At 47.3% G+C, this 24969-nt stretch overlaps 1 protein-coding gene across 2 annotated transcripts in view; it reads left to right on the forward strand.

Annotated features, from left to right (window-relative positions):
* The first annotated feature begins 4732 nt into the window (after nt 1–4732).
* The window catches only part of SEPTIN11 (septin 11), an 82166-nt gene continuing 61929 nt past the window's right edge, over nt 4733–24969 (forward strand). For both annotated transcript variants that reach the window (XM_081149058.1, XM_081149057.1), the window contains exon 1: nt 4733–4899. In XM_081149058.1, coding sequence (XP_081005184.1) covers nt 4873–4899 — 27 coding nt within the window. In that variant the 5' untranslated portion in view covers nt 4733–4872. The remainder of the gene's footprint in view (nt 4900–24969) is intronic.

A 24969-nucleotide genomic window follows, 5' to 3' on the forward strand; every position in this document is an offset into this window, starting at 1 on the left:
TTCTTTTGTTACATTTATTCCTTAGTATTTTATTCTTTCTGATGTACTGTTAATGAAGTTGTTTTCTTAATTTCATTTTGGATTATTCATTGCAATTGTGTAGAAATAAAACTGATTTTTGTATACTATCTTGTACTGATACAACCTTGTTGAGCTCCTTTATTAGTTCTGATTCTTTAATGGCTTCTGTGGGATTTTCTGTATACAAGTTCATGTCATCTGTGAATATAGTTTTACTTTTTCCTCTCCAATTTAGATGTTTTAAAATACCGGACCATTTTTACCTATAGTGTTGCAGGAGGCGTTCAGGATCTGCTGTCAGTTACACTGCCCGAAATGAAAGTGGAAATAGCTTCTAACCTGCTCCCTCTTACCGAGTTCCTTTCCAGTTCATCAGTTTTACTGCTGTCAGGTGATCTTGCGTTAGGGTTCTCTGACTGCAAGCCACAGAAACAAACCCTAGATGATTTAAGCTAAAAAATAAAAATAAATTATGGAATGCACAAGCTCTATTTGCATTGTTTTTGTGTCATGACTTAAGATTCCCCCTTAACAGTGTCTGGGCAAGCTTAGATCGTGTGCTCTTTTAGATGTATTTTGGTGGTAAAAGGAAGAATCTGATGGAAAGTAACCTTAGGAACCTCTTTTGTAGAGGCATTTACTTTCCACCAAGCTGGACACATTCATTGGAAAATCTCCCCAAGTAAACTGGGGTTCCATTAAAAAGGGAATAGATCCTGCATTACTAACGATATCAAGCATTCACTAGATATCTTTTCTAAAATGCAGATATGTCACTTCTACGCTTAACATCCTTGACTTCATTTCCCACAAGATCAAGAGCTAAATCCTTAGCATGACAATAAAGGTTTTTCAGTCTAGCCTCCAGCCTCATTTCTATTCCAGTGCAGCTCAACATGTATTGACTATATCAGACTTTGGCTGTGAGCTGAAACACAAATAAGCACTCTTGCCCGGGCACACTCAAAGCCTAGTAAAAGATGTACATTAGTATGATCACTTCTCAGCTGCCTAACTTGTCTTGTAATAATAGCAATGGTGACCATACGTCCTGGTTTTTGCCTGTTGTCCTAGTGCACCAACCCTCTTCTTTCAATCTCAAAAGTTCCTAAATTTGGACAATACATTACAGGTCACTCTATTATAGCATACCCATGTTACCTCTCAGGTACCTCTGAGCAACACACTTCTTGAAGGACTGAATCTGTTAAAGTCTAGCAGGAATGAGATGGTACATTCTTAATAGGTAATTTGGGCAGAGTAATAAAAAGACTATTTGCAAGGGTGTGGGATAAATGTAGAGGAACCAGAAGGAGTTTACCCTGCATGATCCTAGGGAAGTAGCCGTGGCCTCCGTGAGGAATGCAGCCAGCCTGCAGCGGTGCCATAGCAGGGCGCCTGGGGGAATAAAGACCAAGCCCCTTTCTTTGTTGGAGGTTGTTGCTCACCATTGCCTGAACTCAGACGGAAGCTGAGGGAAAGAAAGCCCTTTGAGCTCAAGCTTCTGGGGGCAGAAAGGAAGGGGAAGCGTGGATCTGGCAAACATGTCCTCCATCAGGACTCGCTGCTGCTACCCTATTTTACAACAGAAAAAGATGAGATGAAGAGAGGCAACTTGGCCAGGCCGGGCGTGGCTCAGCGGTTGAGCGTGGACCTGGGATCCAGGCGATGGGGCTCGATTCCCGGTCAGGGCAGAGGCCCGGGTTGCGGGCTCGATCCCCAGTCGGGGGCGTGCAGGAGGCAGCCGATCCATGACTCTCTCATCATTGATGTTTCTCTCTCTCTCTCTTTCCCTCTCCTTTCCTCTCTCTGAGATCAATATATATATATATTTAAAAACAGTGGCTAACTTGCTCAGTGTCACAGAGCTAATAAGTAACGACCTGAAGTTGCAGAGCGTGCCCTCCCCAGTCTACCAAGCTCCCTGAGGCTCGGCTGTAGCAACGCCAGAGCCCGCCCCCTGACAGCACCACCGCCCTCCCACCGCCCAATCTTCCTCCATTCTGTTCCCTGGTTGACTGTCCTCCTTGCTCTCTTCCCTCTTCCACCTCCCCGGCGAAGCCTTTCCTGTCCTGACAGGGAGAGTGAATAGCTCCTTTTACAGCGCTTTAAAATCCCTTAATTCATGTATCTTTTCTAGGATTTGGATTATTTACCAGTGGTGTTTAAAGATCTGCCTCTCAGAAGACTGCGCACTGATGAAGAGTGGAAGAGTATCCTCAGTTAAAAATATTCAGTTGTTGCCTGGCCGGCGTGGCTCAGCCATTGAGCGTCGACCTAGGATCCAGGAGATGGAGGTTCGAATCCCGGTCAGGGCACATGCGGGGTTGCCTGCTGGATGCCCAGCCGGGGGCCTGCAGGAGGCAGCTGATCCAGGACTCTCTCATCACTGGTGTTTCTCTCTCTCTCTTCCTCTCTCTGAAATCAATAAAGACACACACACACATATGTAAAATTCTTAGTTCGCAGCACAGTGCTGGGCACAGAGTTAAAAAGGCAGTCTAATCCCTTAGCAACCCTATTAGGGAGGAACTATTGTTACACAGATTTTAAAGTTGAGAAAACTGAAGCACTAAAAAGTCAAGTGACTTGCCCGAGGTCACACAGCTGTGACGAGGTTTTGAACCCAGGTAGCACGGCTGGAGGGCGATGTTTCAATAACTTCGGAATGAAAACTGACATTCTGAAATGCCTTTTCTTAGCCAACAGTAATTAAACTGTATTTTTATTAAATACATTTACGCCTACCTGCCCCAAAAAGTCAGGGAGGTGGGAATTTAAAGCATTGCTCCCAGTCGGTGAAACTTTCAGGCAGAAGCTGGGTAAACCGTAACGATTTTGACCCAAAAGGGTTTCTTCAAACAGTTGAAATCTCAGACTAAAATACTTTAAGCTTTTGTGATGAGAATAAACTAACCTACCCACAAAGGCAGGGAATTCATACTCTTAGAATCTAATCAGCTGTTTTCAACAGAAGCGTTTACAAAGTAAATAAACATAAAACAGTTGATGAAGCCCTGCGGTCTGGTCTGGTCCACGCAACAGGACGTGGAGAGCTGGTCTGCCATCACCCCGGCGCCTGGCCGGCAGTGTCCACAGCGCTGACCAGGCCTCATGTCCATGCGCAGCGGCAATGCCTCATCCTTCCCATGGGGAGGGACAGCGGATACAGGGGGCAGCCGGCGGGGGACTTTCCTTTCCCCTCCGCTGGCACCGCACCCATCCCGTGGCAATCTGGCGCGACACTTACTGAGCGCTCACGGCACGCTTGACATAAAAGGGTGGACCACGTCTTCCCAGGGTCTGAAGGCTACGGGGCAGGAATCGGTCACAACCGAAAAGGCCCGTGTCCGCAAGCCTGGGCGCGCCGCAGGCCGCAGAGGCCCCGTCTGAGCCTGTCTGCCTTCCCCTGAGGGGCTTCCCTCAGCTCATCCCCGAGGGTTCCACCCGCGTCCCGCTGGAGGAACTCGGCCTGCGTGGCCTGGAGCCCTCTGGCCCCTCCGGGTGGCCATCCAGCGACCGCCTCGCCGCAGCCGCTGGCCCCCGCCCGGAGGCCACTCACCCTCGGCCGCGGCGGGCGGCGCGTCCAGAGACGGCCGGAGGGCGGGCGCGAGGCCCCGGGAGCCGGGACGCCGCACGTCTCCAGACTCCGAGGCGCCCGTCTGAAGAGGCGGCTTGTCTCCGACCCGGCTCAGCAGGCCCTGGTTCTCCCTGCGGGCGCAGTCCCGCGGGCCGATCGCAACCCTTCGCCGCCTCCCCGCGCCCCCTGCGCCCCGTCCAGCGGCTCCCCGTCTCCGACCGGCCGCTGTCCTCAGCCACCTTGCTGTCGCGGGCCCTCTGCGGGAACCCACAGCACCTGTCACGCCTCGCCGCCAGCCCGCACACGATCGCGCAGGGGCGCCCCGCCTTCTACGGGGAGATCCTTCCCCACCGAGGAGCTTCCCAGCCCCACGCGCCCACAGTCGCCCGGACCCCGCAGCCACCACCCCGCGCGCCTCCGGGTCGGTCTCCAGCGGTCAGATCAAGGCGGCTGAGCCCCACGCGTGGCCGGCGCGCCTCCGTTACTCCCGGCGGCCGCGGCCCTGCGCCCCGGGCAGTCCGCCGCGCCCGTTCCCCGCGGGGGGTCCTCCGGTCCCGCCCGAGCCGCGGCGGTGGGTCGTCCGCAGCAGCCGCTCGGGCGTCTTCCTCCCCCGCCGCCCCGCCGGCCGCCGCCTCGGTGACAGCCCCCCTGCCCGCGCCGCGGGCTCTCCCTGGAGGACACCCTTCCGTGGGCGCGACTCTTCCCGGCGGGTCCGCGCAGCCCGCCGCGTCGCCCACTGTCTCCGGGCGGCCGCCCCCGCTGACCCGGCGCCCTCGCGCTCCCCGCAGCCGCTCCCGCCGCCCGCCTCGCCGAGCGCGTGGCGCGCCCGGGGCCGGGATCGCCGCGCCCGGCTTTCCCTCCGACCCCAGCACGTGGAGGAACGGGGGGCGGCGGCCGGCGCGCGGGCTCGGGGCGCGGCGGCGGGGCTGCAGAGGGTCGCCGCGGGGTGCTGGTTACCCTCGGGGACCGCGAGCCCGGCCGCCCGGGCCCGGAGGCCCGCCCCCCGCCCGCCCCGCCCGCGCCGCCGCCGCGCCGCCCGGGCGCACACCCCTTTCTGGGGCAGCAAATGGTCGCTCCCAGGCGGGAGGCCATGTTGCTCTAATAAAGCCGGAGGGGCGGCGGCGCGGGGGGGCAGACGGCGCTGGCCGCGCGGGAGCCGGGCGCGAGCAGACGCAGCCGCGACGGAGGCGCGGGGGAGGCGAGCCGGGGCCGCAGCCGGGGCCGGCGTTGGCGCAGGGAGCCCGGGCGCAGCCGGAGCCGCCGCCGCCGCGATGGCCGTGGCCGTGGGGAGACAGCCCGTGAGTGCCGGGGCCTCTTTCGCAGCCCGCCTCTCCCGCGGCGCTGCTGGTCCCGCTGGGGCGGGGGCGGCGGGAATGGGGGCCCCGGCGGGGCGGCTGGGGCGTGGGGGTGCGCGCGGGGCTGGGCGCGCGTCTGCGCCGAGGCGAGGGCGAGGGGCGCCGAGCCTTGGCCGCCGCGTGATGCAAGTGTATCGCCCCGCTGCGCCCCGATTCCCAGGACGCGGGAGGAAAGGGACCCCTCTCCCGTTTCCCCTTCGGAAGGTCCTTTTAGCCGCGGCGTTTCTCCGCCGCCTCGCTCCCCGCGCGCACACCTTCCCGCGTGACAGCCGAGGACGGCGCCGGTGCGGGGCTTTCCTCCCGGCTCCCGGCGCAGGGGCGAGCGGGCGCGGGGACTCGCCGGGCGCCGCGTCCCCGGGCTGCCGGCGCGGGTCAGAGAAGAGAAGGGTGGGATTTCCGCGGTGTTTCCCCAGCGCATTGTGAGGTCCGGACACCCCCAGGCGTCCGCCCCGGAGCCGGGCCCTGCCCAGAACGTGGACAAAAGCCCCACATGGCCTCGCGAAGTTTTCTAAAGGCCCCCTTGTCGGGCTGGGTGGAGGAATTAAAACGCTCCGCCGGAGGAAGGCCGGGGGCGGCGGCCCGAGGAAGAGGAAGGGGGGCGGCGCTCAGCGCGGGCGGGGGGGGGGGGATGCTGCCCCGCGCCGGCCGGGGGCCGCGCCTCCCGGGTGCGCCCTGCGCCCCTGCGCCCCTGCGCCCGGCGCGCCGCGGAGGGCGCGGCTTCCCCGCATCCCCGGGTGAGAGGCAGAGGCGGGGCGGCGGCCGGTCCTCGTGGAAGGCGCGGGGTGGGGAAGGCGGAGCCCTCTCCCTCTGTCTCGCTCCGTCCCCGTTTCTTTGTCGATGTTCACAGTCCACTTTCGCCCCACCAACTTTCGGGGCGCGTCGCTCAAGGTTTTTCCTGCTCTGCCCCCCCCCCTCCCGTTCTCTTCGCCTGCCGGTCGCTGTGCAGCTGCAGGTGGCGGCTGGACAGATTGTGTAGATACAGACAGACAGAAGTCCCCGAGACACTGGAAGCCCCGCGACGCCGGCCACGCGGGCGGTGCTCGCGGACTCCGCGCGCTTTCCGCGACTCCCGCCCGGAGGCCCCCGCGCCCCCCCTGCCCCCCCCCGTCCCCCGCCGCCCCCCTGCCCCCCCGGGTCCCCCGCGTGTTCTGACTCAGGCTGATGATTCTGCGCCGAGCCGTTTTCGGAGACCGTCTCCCGGGTCCGAAAGGGCCAACGGCAGTAGGAAGCGTAACTGCGGGTCTTCCCGGCATTGAAAGCTGTGATGGTTAATGACAGACTCTTAAGAATTCCGACCTCCTCTTGCGCACAAATTGTACTCTTGATAATTAGTGGTCAGAGATTGCTGTCACTGAGGAAATTTGTAGTCTCTGGGCTAAGCTGCTTTTTTTTTTTTTTTTTTTTCTATTGAGAAAATTGGGGTCCAGAGAGGTCAAGTTTGTCTGGTATAATTACTCGCGCCCCCACTATACTTATTTCCAAGGCACGGATTCAGATAACTAAAATAACAATATCTACTTTAGGTAATTGGACCGCATCTGGGAGTGCAGATGTGTGTGGGGGGGGTATCTTTCTGTAATACCTATTGCGGGTGCATTCTTGAGGCGTGGGGAGTTGGAAGAAATAATTTGCTGCACATTTTCTATAAATTAGTTAGTTCATATATGTCAGTTAAATAGGAACAGTATGTGGATTTAAGATTTAGTTGTGTGGCCAAATCATATCCAACACCAGGTCTGTCAACCAGATGTGAGCTTAATCCCACAGAATTCTTGGGTAAGACCTCGCTCATTCAAATAACAGAGGTTTTTAAAAGCGTGCGCACGGAGGAGGTAACTGCTTTCTCTGCACATTCCCTGTTGTCACTGGAATTAAGAATAAATTACTTACGGTTTAAAAACAGAAGACTTCTTTCTCTGACTGAGCTGTGGTATGGGTGATCCGGAGTTGACTACAAAGTTGAAGTCTTTTCATATATTTCCAGGGAACTGTTTCACTTTGTTTCTCACTCTGTAAATGTCTTAAGTGTAGCATCTGCAGTTTGTCTTCAAAACAGCCGAGTACATGCCGATTGTCCAAACACGGCTCGGAGGGGTCCACACTGCGTCATTCTTAGTGGGATTCTCTGCCCCTTCTGTCCCCTTATCTGGTCTGTGATTAGAACAAAAGAAAGAGTGTGGAGAGAAGAGAGTCGCTCCGGAGTCCATCTGTGCGGGAATGGGGTTTCTCTAGTGACTTCCTTGGAATTCGATTTTTTACAAAAAGTTCTTTAGGAAAACACGACCGTATCTCCTTTCCCTGAAAACTGCCTCCCTCCTCCAGATCGAAGGAAAGTTCAGTCAGAATAATTTACCCTCAATTTTAGACATTTTCAACTTTGAACACACTAGTGTGACATCCCAGGTAAATATGACCTTTCACTGAAGAAAAATCCTTATGTGTCAGATGCAGTAGTTTCTAGATTATGAAGTGGTTACAGTAATCCTCCTATAGCTACAGTTTCGCTTTTCGGGGTTTCAGTTACTGATGGTCAACCTCGGTCCAGAAATATTACGTGGAAAATTCCAGAAATAAGCAATTCGTAAGTTTCAAACTGGCTGCTGTTTGGAGTAACATGATGATGGGCCACTTGCTGGGCCGCCCAGGGACGGGAACCGCCCCTGTGCCCCTTTGTCCAGCTTATCCACGCCGGTGCGCTCCCTTCCTTTCGTCACTTAGTAGCAATCCGAGTCATCACACTGACTTGTGCCTCAGTGCTTGTGTTCAAGGAACCCTCATTTTTCCTAGTAATGGCCCCAGAGCACAGGAGTAGTGATGCGAGCGATTCAGGTACGCCAAGGAGAAGCCGTCAAGTGATTCCTTTAAGTGAAAGTTTCCAATACGGTAAAGAAAAAAAAAATCTTATGAAATTGTGAAGAAGGAAAAATAAATTCGTGCTGAGAGGTCACATTTATAAACTTTTATTACAGCATATTATTATAATTGTTCTATTTTATTAAGAGTTATTGTTGTTCATCTCTTACTATGCCTGATTTACAAGTTAAACTTCGTCATAGGTGTGTATGTGCTATTTGAGGTTTCGGGCAGCCACTGGGGGTCTTGGAGCGTACCCCACCAGGTAAGGGGGGATTGATTGCTTTATATTCAGCTACAACCATGTAAACCTCAAGGCTAAATTCAGATGTTTCTTCAGTGGATTTGCCGTTGGCTAGAAAACAAAATCTCCAGCTTGGTGTGATACGCTTTATTTCCGTTCTAATCTCATCCCCTGGCTTCTCCCTTTTCCCACGGATGGTCTTGGGGCTTGGCTCTGAGCAGACCCTGAAGCACATCTGCGGTTTCCCAAATGTAACTGATGATCAGCAAGAGCATTTCTCCCCTGGGGATGTGTCCACGTTTTGGATGAATTAGTATTTTTGCCTCCAAGCCCCAGGGCAGCTGTTCTTTTTATTTTAAGCAGAGCATGGTGATTTACTCTACCTCGGAATCAGGCTTTATGTAGCTGGTCCACTCTCTCTTAGAGTGTGGTGTTCATCCAGTTAGAGTCTAGAATTTGATAGAAACTTGAGAGGTCATTTGGTTCAGCTCCACACCCCCCCCTCCACCCCCCACCCCCGGTGCAGAAATATTTATTCCTAGCAGAAGGTACGTGTTTAAACTTTTCCAGTGGTGGACATTCCACTATGATATCCTTCAAGAAACATGTTTAATTGTTTTTTGTTGAGCAAAAAGAAATGGAAAACCGAGTTCATTTATTTGCTCATTTAACACTATTTATTGAGCACCCCCCCCCCATGTGCTGGGTGCTCAGGACATGTCAGTGGACAAGAGAGAAATTCCCTTCTTCCCTGGAACTATTATTTTCTGAGAGATTTAGTGTCTGTGTGTATTAAAGTGACAAATATAAGCCATTTAGGGAGACGGGAACTGTTTGCCTGTTGCTGAGTCAACGGTAATGATGTAGGTAAAGGATCATCTATCTGAGGATCATTACGTACAGTTCCTGAAGATATGGTCCGTGTTCAGCAGGAGGAAGGTGGGGACTGACATTGAAATGTTATTTTTCCCTTGTTGTAAAAGTGCCATTTCTAGGCTTGAGGATGTGGCCCACATGGAGGGTTCTGGCTGCTGTACTTGGAGAAAGATTAATGGAGCTGAGGAAAGTCCAGGGAATGGCCATCCAAATGATAAAGGGGCTGTTTTCCAGGGGGAGGTTTTTAAAAATTAAAACTCTTTAATCAGTGATATAAATTATGCACCTTGAGGCTCTATAAGCAACCATTAAGGAATCCAAGAAGCATTTGAGGTGCAGTAATCTCTCCTTTTAAAATCTTAAAAGCTGTAGATTTTTTAAATCTTTTAAAATAGCTTTTTAAAAAATGACATGTCTACATCACAATGAAAAATAGACCCCTAGGAATTGATTAAAATAACAAAACTGCACATATCCACCAGCCTGATATAAAAGCTCGTAGATCATTAGTGTATTTTTTTTTTTAATTTTTTGAGGTTTGCACCAGCAAGCATAACCCATCTCGAATAAACTGCTGCTTAGACACCACACTCTGCGTGTGTGGACCCTGTCGGATTATAGGGACACTCATATAATAAAGGGAACAGATGCTTAGTGCTTTCAAAGAGGCCACCCTGTGTCTGTGTCCAGACAAAGGAACGAATGATTTGGATGGCCTACTTTGATTGATTGCCAAAAGACCCAGTGTTTATACCCGCTGGTGATGCCACTGCCGACAGTGATCTCAGGGCTTAGACTCCCTGTGGAGCAGGCTACAATCAGTTTTCTGTGCCTGTGTTTCTCTTTATAGGACCTTAAACTTGGTTGGGACCAGGGCAGGGGTGGGACGTAGGGCTACTCTTGGATTTTTATCATTTACTGGGAACTGTTTCTCGTAGTCTAAGGTAGCCCTTTCTCAATTGGGGTAAGCGAAGCTGAACCGTTCTTTAAATAAAGGCCCAGATCTACAGCTTCTACCCTTTTTTCCAAGGAGACCTACTTTACAATATAATTGATATCCCCCTCACCCCCTTTTAAAATCCAGATTGACAGAAAACTCCCTTCCAACTAAACAATACCTCTCCTGACCCACTCGAGCCTGCTGGCAGCCCATCAATGCCGCCGCTGTTGAACATAAAAACAATGCTTGGGCTAAGGTGATACAGACAGACTTCTGAAAAGAATTTGCTGGGTGATCGAAAGTCAAATTTGCATCATCTCAGACCTGGCCTGTGGTGGAAATCAGGAGTCTGTTCCCTGATACAGCCAGAGCCAAGGCATTAGAGCCACGTTGGTTTTTCAGGGTCCGTGCCAATGAGTGCGAGTGCCTTGCTCAAGTCAAAGGACACCGGAAGTAGAATCGTGTGTACACATTCTGTGCACCTCCTGAACTCTGACCCGTGGGACAGAGTGTGCTGTGTTGGTGGAGGGAGCACGCGGAGGCGGAGGCTTCCTGCTCCGAAAAGGACGTCTCTAGTCTCCACGTGGGAGCTTTGTTCCTGCCATTTTTGTTTGTTTTGCATTTTAAAAATTGTAAATATATATGTAACATAAAATGTACCTGCTTGTTTTTGATGATTCAGTAACATTCCTTAGGGAAGAATTTATGATTTTCTTATTAATCTTTTTCCTGTAGAAGTATAATCACAATCATGTAGGTAGGTTAGAAATTGCAGAACAAAACAACCCTCAGTAGCCGAGCCATCGGTAATTATCCTTGGCTTCCTCACCCATCTGCGTCCTGTGCGCTTTCTCTGTGCGGGGCTGAGGTTGTGATGCTGAGTATTAGAGATGCTCTCATCAGATTTCCCTGAAAGATGATGAGCAGTAGAACTGAGCAAGGAAAGCGAGGTGGGAAAGGGTTCCAAGCCCAGGAACAGCCCGCGCACAGCTCTGGAAGGGAGGCAGAGCCTCGTCAGGAAACGCAGGGCCGCTGCGACGTCGGCGTTCAGAGTGGGCCGTGGGAAGAGCCCAGGTCACGCAGCGCCTGCTTCCAGGCACGCGCATAAGTACCACACGGCTCTTCCCATGTTTTATATCCCGTCCACCCCTGTCCTTAACTTAGGGTGGCTCAGACCCTTGGAATTGGCTGATGGAAGACACTGAAAGTCTGCAGAGTAGTAATTCTTCAGGATTCAGTACAGTGGAGGGGAGATGGCAGAGGATCAGAGGAGTCGATTCCTTTCATGGCCAAATTGAGCCCTTAAACAGCAGAGGAAGTGAGACTGAGGAACTGCCCGAGGGGAAGGAGGAGGGCCCAGGGACAGCATCCCCGGCACGGCTTCCTCTGTCCGTCTTCTGCTCGGAGCCCTTCCTCAGGATGGAGAAGAGAAACTGAGTCCTGAAGGGTGGGGGTCCACCTTGGACTGCAGATACCAATCAGTGTGGTCCATAAAGAAAATTGAAAATCCATTGAATTCTATGAAAGTATGAGAAATGTCTGTACAAGCCAGGGCTCATTAAGACCTGACACCTTCATTCGTCTCATCCCTTTGTGCTGTTTTCAGGCCACTGTGAGTCCCGTCCGTCTCATCAGGGTGCCCATTGCATTTACTCAGATCTGCTGTTGAAGGGAAAAGCCTTGACCAAAGACCTCTGTGCACAGGAAGCCTGCTCAGCATCTTGATTTTTAAACTTTTTTCTACTTAAATTACTGTCAAGATGATTCTCTCAGTTTAGCCTCACAGAATTCCTGAGAAGTACTATAGACAAGGAAAGAGGCACAGAGAACTTGTTACTTTACTTACCTACTGTGGTACAGCCAGTGAGTGGGAGGGACGGGCCTTAGAAGCAATGACCCTTAGGCCCAAACACATGCAGACCTACTGTCCGTATCGGGCAGTTATGTTAAAGCATGCTGAAGTGACCCACTGGCCCCCAGGTTTGTGGTTTCCATAGCAAAAGTTTCTTTATTCTGCACGCAGAGTCCTTGTCTGTTCCATCCTCTGAGATCTGTTCCATGCTGTGTGGACGCCCGGACCCAGGCCGAGGGAGTATTCCCACTTTGGACATGGCCAGTCTGGTGGCAGAGAAAAAAAAGATTTGCTAAACCCTGAGCTGATTTTTCCAGCTTTTAGATGGGTCACTTCCACACGAACTTCACTGGCCAAAGTAAATGGTCTCTCCTAAATTTACAGGACGGGGGTGGATAACAGTCCTTCTGCAAAGAGTGGCTCTGTCAGCCACTTGGCCAAGCTTGAGGGCCACGGGATCGGGAGGTGAGCCCTCCCCTTGGGAGGGGCAGGGCATATGCTGAGAGGTAGGAGTTTGCCATACCGCCCTGGCCGGTGTGGCTCAGTTGGTTGAGCATCGCCTGGTGCACTGAAGGGTGACCGGTTTGATTCCTGGGTTTCGAGTTTGGTTCCTGGTCTGTGTGTACGGGAGGCAAATCATGTTTCTCTCTCTCTCTCTCCCACTCTCTAAAAATCAATAAAGACATACTAAAAAAAAAAAAAAGTTCGCCATACCTTCCTAGTCAGGGAATTTACTACAGAGCCAAGCGTCTTTATTATTTTCTAAAAATTATCTCCCTGTGTAATGATTTCTCTTACTCTATTTGCCCTGCTCTAATTCCAGCTAGACATGTTAGAATGATGAGAGGGCAAGAAAGTGTGTTTATTAAGGAGCCTGACTGAGCTGAAGGCAGAGAGTACGATTGTCCCTATTGTTCAGTCACAACGAGTGTCCAGTAGCATCGTCACCAAGTGAGTGATGGGTGGTGACTTTCAGAAAGACCTTCTGCGCTGCTCACTGGGGCCCCAGCTCTGGGACTGTTCTCTCTGGAAATGGTTTTGAGGCCATTAGGACTTCCAGCTACGTGACAGAATTATTTCCCTTGGGATGCTTCCGAATCAGTCCTTTCTCAGCCGTCTGTTCCTAACTGCGGACGCATCAGATGGCACCCTGCTTTTCTTGCTTTGTTTTCTCTCTGCCGAGCAGCTGTAGTATATAGCATTTTGGTTATGAATGTGGGCTCTGCCGGGGTTCTGGGGAATCAGCTCTGCCACTGAACCACCTTTGGGACCTTCGGCAAGTGACTTACCTTGTGTACCTCACACACCCCATCTGTAAAATAATAGCAATGCCTTCCTTAAAGATTCACCGGATTAAATGTTAGTATACAAAATGCTTATAATGATGCAGGAAATATTCGTCTTCAATGAAAGGGATACATACTGAAATAATAAGGACTTTGATTTCAAAGAGGGGGAAGGGAGGGAGGAGAGAGGGAGAGAGAAACATCAGTTGGCTGCCTCCTGCACGCCCCCCGCTGGGGAATAAGCCTGAAGCTTCAGGCATGAGCCCTGACCCGGGAATCGAACTGGCGACCTTGTGGTGCATGGGATAATACTCAGCCGACTGAGCCACACCGGCCAGGGCAATAAGGGCTTTTAACTGAAGACTGGGCTCAGGCCAGAGCTGCCACCCCCTCCACCCAGCAGGAAGTGAGCGTTTCCCCCTTCTCTCCTGCACCTGAAATGTGCAGTCTTCCCTTTTTCTAGTCACAGCTGACTTGAGGCTCAGCTCAAACATACTCTCTTCTTGAGGCCTCTGCTCTCCAGCTCAGGTTTCGGTGACTTTCCTGCAGCAGTGATGCCTACACTTTATGTGTCACCCACATAGTATTCTGGAGCTCCCCCCACCTTCTTTAAGTTACCTTTTTTAAGTAAAGAGGAATTATCAAATATAGTGGTAAATGTTGAAGTAACCTCATTACCATAAGCAGTGTGTCCTGCTGGCCTTGAGACATTCGTGTGTTCTCAGCCTATGTCACCAGACGTAAGGATTGAAAAGGACTTGAAAAGGGAAGGGACTATGTTGTGCACCCTCACTAAGAAACGTTTGACTGGATGGCTGAAAAGTGATCCTTTGGATCAATTGGATAAGACTTGTGTTGGATGAGACTTGTGCCAGCCCACATCCTCTCAGTCTACTTTTTTACTCCAGCTCTTGCTGTGCGAATGTCAGGCAGGTGTCTACATATCAACAGCTTTGTGCCCCAGGCATCTCTGCTGTAGCCACATGGGTTCTGCTTAGCTCTTCTGACCTATATACACATCTGGATGTCCAAAGGAGTTACCATCCCATGGGCCAACTGTAGACTGATGACAATGGAAGCTGATGAATAAATACTTCTCTCTTTTGTCACTAAGTTGGACAATTCTGAGGCATAATTTGGGGGCCCCACATGGGCCCTGGCCACCAGGAGTGATTGGCTCCATATGTATAGCCCTAGGATGGATGGCTGTCCTTTCCTATTACACTTCCCAGTCCCCACTCCTGTTTCTCTGGATCACTTCCCAAAATAGCTACATGCATGTATGTCCTTGCCTCAGGCCCCTGTATTTTGGGAAAACCTAGGTGAAAGCACCTTGTTTCCTGGCTTGGGGCTCTTATTTTATACTTTATGCAAATAAGGAAGCATGAATGTTACTTTTGTAACATACCCGGTTACTCTGGACATTAAAAATATATGCTCAGAACAAACTGATCTTTTATCAGGTTTTTACTATTTATTGGAGAGCAATAAAAAAAAAAACTGTTGTAAAAACTAGACTCAGAAAAGGAAAAGGCTTGATAGGTCACCTAAACTTTTCTGTAGTTTTCATTGCTGGTTCCTTGGAATGGAACTCACATTCTTCTCAGGATGGAAGCGCTTGTTTCTGAGTGCTTAGTGCCTAGTCTGTTCTGTAACTTATTTAACTTACCCATTTCAAGTCAATTACATAGTATATATTTTAGAAACTAGATACAGAGTATAGGGTGGAAATAGGTTTTCATACTTGAGCTATGAACTTGTGCCAAAGCTTAAAACTGCTTTGAAAAAAATCAGAGAAAGTTTGGGCTTACATTGTCTGCATAGATTAGAAAAAAATTAGGTAATGATTCTTGAAACAACATTAATTAACTAATATTGAGCAATTTTAAGGGCCCAGATTAAGTATCTGTTTGAGAATTTTCAGGAAAATTGTTCAGGTCATCCTTTCACTTTGTATGAGCCTAACCCAGAGGAGATTTCTAATAGCAATTTCAGAAATTGTATGAACCAAACTGATTCATTCTTCAATTCTCCCCAAATTCGTCACCTTTGCTCCACTCTTTGAGATTCGGTTTGATTTTTTGTGTGTGTGGCGGGTTAATCTAAGACTGTCCCACTGCCTGATGGAATGACTTATTTCATTATCTATTACATACCTCTTTGTTTCCAAAGCCTTTTCAATCCTTAGTCAACCTCTTAGTCACTTCTCCTCTGGGGAATGTTGGATGGTCCACAGTTGAACAATTTTATTTCTGAGCCCTCTAAAGAAATCTTTTTGTTGGTAATCAAATTTGCCCCATTCAGAAACCAGAATTCCAAGGTATTTTATGACCTTAAGGCTGACAATTAAATTAAGGTACAGTTTCAGACATTGAAATGGATAATAATTAATTTGCCGCCACTAGCTGCTATTCCAAAGCTGGCTTTTAAGCTGTGTGGAGGGAAACCCGAGTCTGAATTGGGTTTCATAACCCAATCAAAGCTGAGGTGAGGAGGACTCTCAGGGACTTCATGTAATAGACATTTATATCGGCATATCGTGGAGTTAGGGATACTTCTTCATGTTACTAAATCTTTCTTGAAGAACTCATGTTTTATTCCTCAACGGACTTTCCTATTTCCCATTCATTAAGTCACCAGACATCGAGCCCGGGCCAGCACCATGCATGAGTGAAGATGTGTAGACCATATTTCTTCTCATTCTTCCGCCAAGCCAAACCAGAACCCACATCTGTTTTTGGGGGTGGGTCTCCCTCTCACGGTTCAGAATCTTGGAGTAAGTCGTGACTCAGGAGTGAGTGGCCAAGTCGTGCTGGCCCGCCCCACCCGAGCCGCGGCCGCTGGCAGCCTTGGTCGTGACCGTTGGGGTGGTTTGGGACCTCCAGTGTTTCTAGCCTGCCGCCCCTTGCTGTTGGAAACACATAGACGTGGCTCCTGCGTCCCGTAAGTCTAGGAGGTAGTGAGCGGGGAAGCCTGCGACTCAGGCGATGCCCGCCGCCCGCGCCTGGGAGGGTGGCAGGCCCCTCTGACCACCCTCCAGCCTTCCCGGCTCTGAGTCTCTGAAGGCGGCGGACATCGGGAGCGCGGCTCGGCGTTCGGAAAGAGGGCCCGTTTGGCTGCCTCCCTCCCCTTTTTATAATGTAATTTGAGGAGTGCTGTAAGGATAACCCCAACTTTCTTTTCTCCAGGGCTACCATGAACAATTTATTATTTTGGTTTAAGTGGGGATAAAAAGGGCGCACACCAAAGGAGACTGAAACACTGTATTGGAATCGGGAGGGAATGTTTTCAAAATCACTGCCAGGTTAGTGCGGGCCCTTCATTCCTTTTCCAGGGCATACCGCCTGCCCACGGCATTCCCAGGGCCTTTGACCTGCAGGCTGTTATTTTATTTTAGGCCACATGTGCATTCCTGTACCCACCACGCCGGCTGGATCAATAAGCAAGAGCCCGTGCTTACGGGGTCAGTTGTTTGTTTCCAAACCTGCTTATGCCAGTCGGAGTAATCATCGTAGTGGCATAATTTAATAATCTGCGAAAAAGTGCCGAAATAGAGCTGCTTCTAAATTAGATGCTTTGGAAAGATTTAATAAAGGTGAGAATTTTTGCTACATAAAACCGCTGTGGATGTAATATGGATAAAATAACTTAAAAGTTGGAGAGAGCCCAACTGGCGTGGCTCAGCTGTTGAGCATTGACCTAGGATCCAGGCGATCGGGGTTCGATTCCCAGTCGGCACATGCCCGGGTTGTGGGCTCGATCAGTGATTCTCTCATCATTGATGTTTCTATCTCTCTCTCCCTCTCCTTCCCTCTCTCTGAAATCAATAAAGATATATTAAAAAAAAAAAAAGTTGGAGAAAAAAGTAAAAATCGGAAGAATCTGCATTTAGTTTGCATTGAAATGTTAAATTCTGGGTCCACTTGAGGGGAACAAACTGGAAGTCATGGATGATGCCTATGGGTTTGTGCTAGAAGGACATCTCCAACTGGAATTCCTCTGATTGATTATGAGGAAAAAAATCTTGGCCTTTGTCCGAAAATTGGTGAACAAATGTGTGTTTATATGTTTTAAAGTGAAATTAAATGTTTAGGTTGTAACTATTTTTTCTAAAATCTCAGTCTTGAAATACCTCTTTAGATAAATCATTTAACCCCTGCTCCTAATAGCATTGCGTAATGGGACTTGTAGACGACAGAACAAGCACTCCTTCCAATTTCTGCTCTTCCATCCCCGTATTCTAACAGACAGGCCCTCTGCTTGGGAAGCATCGGGTACGCCCATCCCTGCACAGGTGGATGTGGGGGGAGAGATTGAGAATTACTGGTTTCTCCTGAATAGAGATAGAGATATACCTGAGAGAGTTAACTCACTGGACAGATTTAACTTCTTTTACAATTGATGTATATGGTTATTAGTTTTTGTGTGTGTGTGTGTTTTGTTTTCTCTGATTTCAGAGAGACTACAGGACACTAAAAACATTGCCTGCTTCATCACTTTCTCTTAGTCCAGAGCATGATTTTAGACAGCAAAATAATCTCATTTTAGAAAGTCAAGGTTATTTTGAGACCTTTTACATTCTCTCTCAGATACACATGAAGACACACACACGAGACACGGATTACTCACAGATGCACTCAGTCTGCCCGGGAAACAAACTCTCACTAGATGTAGATGAAAGCTTGGACCACGGTCTTCATAGTCAACCTTCCTGGATTTTTGTATTTATGTGCTTTGATTTTTTTTGGCCCAAATGGTTCATTCCAGCTATCCTTGGATAATCTCCCATCAGTAATTTGATTTAATTTTTAATCCCAACCATGAGAAAATTGTGTTAAGAAAAACAAGTAGATAGCTGCTTTCCCATTCCAAAATAAAAGAAGTGGGAGGAGAAAACTTAACAAGTTGGAAGCTGAAATGTGTGACTCTTCCATTTCTCAAACTAGAACTGGAATCACTTTTCAGGATTTTTTTTCTCCTGTCTTTAAATATACATTTGGAATGTTGCTGCTAATGTGCACATTGGCTTTGCCACCAAACTCACCACACACACTACAGTGATGTCCTAAATGAAGTGGTGCAGTTTCACACGTTTCTGTGATTAGATTTCCGTGGGTAAAAGTTGGCCTTCACAATAACCCTGAGGAGGGTTTGATTAGATTCTTGGACTCAACCCCTTTAGCACTTACTTGATGGATGTGGATTCAGACTTATCCCAGAGAGATTGGCTATGTCCTCTGCATACCAGATGGAGATGAGATACCACCCCAGCCTGAGAACAGCACCGTCCGGTGGAACGTTCTGTGGTGATGGGATGTTTTACTACTGCATTGGCCAGTATGGTAGCCACTGGCCATATGTAGCTATTGAAATGTGGCTGATGCAATTAAAGAATTAATTTTCTTATCTTGTTTAATTTAAACTAATTTGCATTTAAATTTACATAGCCACATGTGGCTCATATCTACCATTATGGAGAGTGAAGCTTTAGGAGTATAGTCTAGAAGTAGTGATAATCTGACCTCTCTCTCTCTCTCTCTCTCTTTCACTATTTTAGAAAAACTTTTTTATTAAGGAAAATTCCAAACATATATGAGTAGAGAGAATGGTATAATGAAAGCTTTCATCTATCACCCAGCCCAATCTTTACAAAAAATTTTTTTTAAACTTTATTTTTCATTTATAGTTGACATATAGTATTATGTTCATTTCAGGTAGAACAGTGATAAGACATTTACATACCTTACAAAATGATCACCCCAGTAAGTCTAGTGTCCATCTAATGTCATAGTCACTCCTACATAGCTATTAAAACATTATTGACTATATTTCCTATGCTGTACTTTACATCCCCACCCAACCCAATGTTATGTCATCTGTTTCCCCTTCTCTCCAACCTCCTGTCTCCCCTCCCTACCTCTGTCCCTCAAGTTATTTTGAAATAAATCCCAGGTACAGTCTTATTTTGTTTTAAGAGCTAAGCTGGTGAGCTGGGGGGGGAGGGGAATGACCCCAGGAAAAAAGCTACTCAGGGTTCTTCAAGTGTATTTGTGAACAATAAAATAAAAAAAATAAAAAAAAGACTTGAAGTACAGAATATGGTTGGTAAAAGTTACAGTTTGACAATAGATAATGAATATAAAGATGAGTGACAGTCTGTATGCTTAGTAGTTCATTGCCATCATCCTCATAATGAGCCCAGAGATGGACCAGTCACTGTGCCAGGCCTTGCTTACCTGTGCTTATATTGAACTTGGCATTCATGGATAATTTAAACCTTTAAATATTATCCATATGCAGTATTTATCATTAAGCTTTACTGAATGCCAGTAGTGCTGGAGTCATAGAAATGTTAAACAGTGGAAAGCAAGCTGAGGATCATTTTTAGCTCACTCTTCTTGGAGCACTGATTTCCAGAGAGTGGTACAGGATCTGAGCACACACTGCGTGGCCCGGTGCTTTCTGCCCATCCACACTTGCCAGGCTGACTGATTGGCTGAGCTAAAACTTGCAGCACTAAGTCATACCTAGTTTGTTTGTTTGTATTTATTTGTTTTTTACCCATTGATTTAAAATATACATATATCTTTATTGATTTCAGAGAGAGAAAGGGAGAGGGAGAGAGGTAGAAACCTCAGTGATGAGAGGGTCATTGACCGGCTGCCTCCTGCATGGCCCCAACTGGGGATCGAGCTGGCAGTCCCAGCATTGTCCTGACCGGGAATCCAGCTGCGATCTCCTGGATCCTAGGTCGACGCTCAATCACTGAGCCATGCCCGCCGGGCCCTATCTAGTTTTTTAAATGGCAGATTCTTCTAACCACTTTTAAAGTACAGATGTGATTTCTTAGTCTACTTGCAGTATTGTAGATTATTCCTTTTGGAGAGAATTGTTTTGTAATTAACCAGTATAAAGGAGTCATTTATGACATGTTATCTTTTGGGCTGAGGACTTATGCCTATTACTGGCAGAGATTATTATAGAAAATGCACGTTTGTTTTCTGCATTTCTGTTCATAAAAGAAACTCTTATAGCAAGCACATTTTGGTCATGTGGATACACTGAAGGAAATAATGCTTGCATCAATGATGTTTAAAAGTGCATTTTTCCTTTGCAACATAAAGCAAAATTGTTGCTGTGCTTTTGTAGTTGAATTTAGGAGCTAATAATGATTTTATTCCTTGTGGTAGAGTGCAGAATATGTATATTCTAAATTTGGAACCCTATACTTAGGATCTCAGGTATTAAAGGGAATGAATTTGTGATGGTCAGTGGATCTTGTATCATCAGAAATGCTCCCAGGCCTTGGCTCAGCCGTCCTATTGATGGAAAAGGTAATATACTTTAGAAGAAGAGTTATTAAAAATTTCAGCAACATTCTGAGCAATGGCAAGCCTACAGTGGCAACAGATGCTGTTCCTTTTCCATGGTCAAGTCTCCGGTAGAGTCTGCCCTTTGTGTTCCCTTCATCTTCTGTTTCCCATGGTCTTGGGAGAGAGGAAAGAGCTATGTCTAATCTTACCTGCGTTGCAGCTTACTTCAATTTGCTTTTATTCCATGGCTTGTGGAGGTGGAGAATAGTTGGTTAACACCCTGCATATTAATGTTACCACGACTCAAGATTTGTGCCGTTTTTGCTAATAATACTCCTGTGAAATGAGCCTTCTTATCTCCACCTGACAAGAGGTATTTGAATCCCTGATAGAGCCAAGAATAAGATTTAGGAATATGTTTTGTCGAATCGGTTGCTCTGTACTTTTCATTGCAGGGTAGAGACAAGAAACTATTAAGGCTTTTGAAATGACTATGACCTGATTAGGAAAATATAGCAACTATTTTCAGCAAAGAGGGCAGAAGATCAGTATAAGTAACTGTGGTTTTTTTAATGTACTAAGCGGATAGGTTTTGAAAAGCTTTTATAATAGATCAAATGTAAATCTAGCAATACCACATCTTGAAAAAAAAAATTAAAGTTTCATGTCATCTAGATCTCAATTAATGCTTACACTCTGTTACAATTGGAAAACTCCTTAACTTGATATAACCATAACATTAATAAGAACGAGAAGTTTACCTTATCTAGTCTCTTTAAGGTAGTTCACAACCAGTGGTTTATCACACAGCTTCGGAAGGCCTCAGTTTGGTCTGGATTGAATTATTTATGTCATGGTGAGGATAGTAAGGGTGAGAAATACAGAATCCACCGTTGACCAGGGGGAGCATCATTTGGCTCATTTATTTGAGGGAGAAAAATACCAAAAGGGATTGCTCAGATCCTCAAACTTCTGTAAACAGGTGAGCACAGGCCACCTCTTGGCTCTGGCTGGTGAAATGAGGCCCTTAGTGGTGTCCTAGTTTTCAATTTTTCAAGAGAAGATGGACATTTAGAGTTTGAAGTGATATTTTCCCATCTGAAAACGTTGGCAACTAGATCAAATATTTTTAAAATACTGTGTGGGCCACATAAACATGTTTGTGGGCTGAGACTGCCAGTTTGCAATCTGATTTCCACTGGAAATAATACATTTATTTTTCTTTTATTTGAATAATGAAACCATTAAAGAGTTTTTGTTGTTTTTTTTGGTATGCCTTTTAGAATGGTTTAACATTTGAACACTTAAAGCGCTTTTCGTGGAAATGTGCTTGTTTTTACAACAGAAATGGAGCAGTTGCTTGAACTGTGAGATGAGAGCGTGTAGATTGTTATTTGAGGGCAGCACCAAAACTTGTCAGTTGTTTCCTTAACAGGGCATCTCAAACGTGTTTGAGCTGTAGGAGACCAAGCGGGAGAAGTGGAGCCGGAGTGGAGGGTCGTGCGGTTATATAGGACCTAAAACAGAGAGCCCAGGGATTCTTGGGCGTGTGCAGGCCGTGTGAATGTCCCGCCGCAAAAATATGCGCTATATATAGTGAAGGCGGTGGAGTTTTTTTCTTTTTGGTTGAGGTCCAGTGGCAGTTAATGGCTGTTCCTTACAGGCTGTAAAATTATTTATGAGCTGGCAGTAGGATGATGTGAAACGCAAGTGGATACAGGTAGAATATGGTCTGTTACCCCAAATCCCACTACATTGTTAGTGCTAGAGCCAGGAGGGGCTTTAGGTGGCACCTGATCCTGGGCCTGCCTTTGAGGTGAGGAAACAGGCCTGGGGAGTTCAGCCGAAGCTTGAATTTCTCACTGGCCGTCCCCGCCCAGCAGGAACCCAGCTCTCTCCCTTTCTTTCCTCTCTTCAGCCTGCCTATAGAACAATGTATTTTCCAGGAAAAACTTGTAGCAAAACAAAAAAGCAGGTGTTTAATAAACAACATTTAGAAAACTTCTTCCTAGATTGATTTAGCGTTTTTCTAATGGTTAGAACATTTTTATTGATAAAATCTGTGGTTTTGTTTTTGTATGAGTTTCGATACCCTTCTTTCCAAAAGCCTGCTCTTCGTGATGTTTTAAAGAAGCAGATAAACCAGTTAGATCCGCAGAAAAACGTGGCCAAGTTACCTTCAGTTCTGCGGAATGTCCCAGTGGTAGCCTGAATCACGTGAAGTAACTCACTTCAGCTATTTCTGAGCTACAAACCTGGTCGTTTCATATGATTCAAGATAGTAACTTGAGCAAAAGGATAGTGAGGAGTATTGGGGTATCTGTTGAAGACATCCTCGACATTTTACGTGGTTATTGATCATTCAGCCCTTCTCAGTTTATCCTGCTCGAACACTGTTATGTTGGGGCATTTTTACTGAGAAATGTGGAATCAAAAACTCTGTGTGCACACGTGGAACGGTCTTCCTTCCACATGTTATGTTTGGCTTAAAAAGCCTCCCTTGCCTTGAAGAAAAGACTAGACTACCCAGCTAAAGTCAGATGCTGGATTTGTTTCTAATTTTTCAGGCCAACAGAAGCAAGTTAGAATGGAAGTCTTGGTCCAAGCACAGTACTTTGTATGCAGTTATATTAATATTACACCTCTTATTGAATATCTGAGACTCATGAAAACATTGCCCTGTTACTGTAATTGAATCCTAATTCTGTCTTGGCAGCGGCAGGGTGGGGGGTGGAGTAGGGGAGTGTTGCAAATGGGCCCACAGAAAGCATTCTTGTAAACTTTAGACCTTGTCTTCTGCTAATTTTATAAATTGAATCCACTGAATATTGGCTTTGTCAAACCAACTTCTGTAGAAGTGCCATTTTTATATTTTGGAGATTACAAATATAAGTGTAAAATAAAAGACATTTGAACTGAACTCTGACGGGAAAATTTGAGAGATGTTATGACCTCTGCGTCATATTTAGAACCCTTAACCAAATTAAATAAACCTTTTGACTTTAGGCATCAAGGGAATTCGTAATAAAAGTATGCATGCTCATTTTTCTTGAGAAATTAGAAAAAAAATCCACCCCAAATCCAATCCATAGGAGAAAGCCAAACTCTGCCAGCTACATGGTTCATGTTTATAAGGATCCGAGTGCACCACAGCTGAATAAATACAACTAAACAGCCATCACAAACGGCAACTTGGCAGAGGGGTTTTTCTGTACTGCTTTGAACCAGAGGTCTCGGTTAGAAATTCACTTCTGACATTTCAACCCCCTTTTGACTATTAGTTTAAAATTCGAGTGCTTGCTCTAGCTCTTAAAAAGCATTTCATGATATTTGTCTACGACCCGTAGAACGAAAGGGCCCCTGTGTTGGGATCAAAGGTTTTCCAAAGGAAAGCGTGTTGGAGAGACTGAATCTGTCCCCTACCCCCCTTAAGTTATTTCCGCACCCTGTTCTCTGCAGGATAAAAGCTCACCTCCCAGCACTGCGTGCACGCCCGTCCATGACTTGCTGCCTTTCCTTCCATAATCCCCCTTTTTCTGCTCGTAGCCCGTGCACGTCCCCTTCTTCCCCACTCCTGTCTTTGGTCTCTTAAATGCTTTCCCCCTGGCTCTTCTCACTCCCTGCGCCTGCTCGCCCATCCTTCAAGCCTCTCCAGGCTTTCCCCTCACCAGGGCGGTTAGAAGGACTAGTTTTCTGAATTCCCATTTATCTTAGGCTCCTGTCATAAGCAGGTATCTTGTTGTACCATGATAGTTTTCATGCCTTACTCATTTTTGTATTTTAAACCCAGCAAAGAATAGTTCCTGGCCCAAAGGAGCTACTCAATAAGTGCTTCAAAAATAACCGTGCAGGCCCTGGCTAGTGTGGCTCAGGTGGTTGAGTAGCATCCTGTGTACCAAAGGGTGGCCGGTTTGATTCCCAGTCCGGGCACATGCCCGGGTTGTGGGCATGCAGGAGGCAGCCAATCCAAGAGTTTCTCTCTTACATCGATGGTTCTCTCTCTCTCCCTCTCCCTTTTTCTCTCTCTCAAATGAATAAAAACATTAAAAATAATAATAACCATGCAGTAATAGGCCCAGGTTTCTGCCTATGAGAAAGCCTTAACCAGTAAAAATTACTGCATATAACATCCTAGAAGGAATTCTCAGTTATTGTATGTTAATGGTTGAACACATGGCAGAGAGAACTTGGGAGGGCTGAGAAGTGATCACAAACACAATGGGCTGAAGATTTTAATTTTTATTTCACCTGTTTCTCATCTCAGCCCAGGGATGTTCAGGCCATACCAACTGGAGCTGGCAAAGCATAATATAATTTACTCCTGCCCATCACATCTATGGCAGAGTGGCTGGGTCAGGCAGCCTCAGTAAATGGTATAGGTAGGGAGTTCTCTTTGATGCTGTGTGCAAGGCCCTTCCCTTGCTTACCCTTCTAATTATTGAAATTATATGTATAGCAATGACTCTTGGAACTATTCTGTGTGGAAATCAGTGGGCTGCTTTCAGTATTTTCATTTTTATTACTTTTATTACCTTTCAGAGAGCTGAGAACATGCTTACTGAAAGTTCTAGAAATAACAGTCTGAGAAGTGGTTCTTCAAAGGTGTCTGTGGTTTGTGGAAGTGAGGATATAGGATTCAGGGGAAGACT

Source organism: Miniopterus schreibersii (genome assembly GCF_964146895.1).
Source record: "Miniopterus schreibersii genome assembly, chromosome: 1".
Classification (NCBI taxonomy): domain Eukaryota; kingdom Metazoa; phylum Chordata; class Mammalia; order Chiroptera; family Miniopteridae; genus Miniopterus; species Miniopterus schreibersii.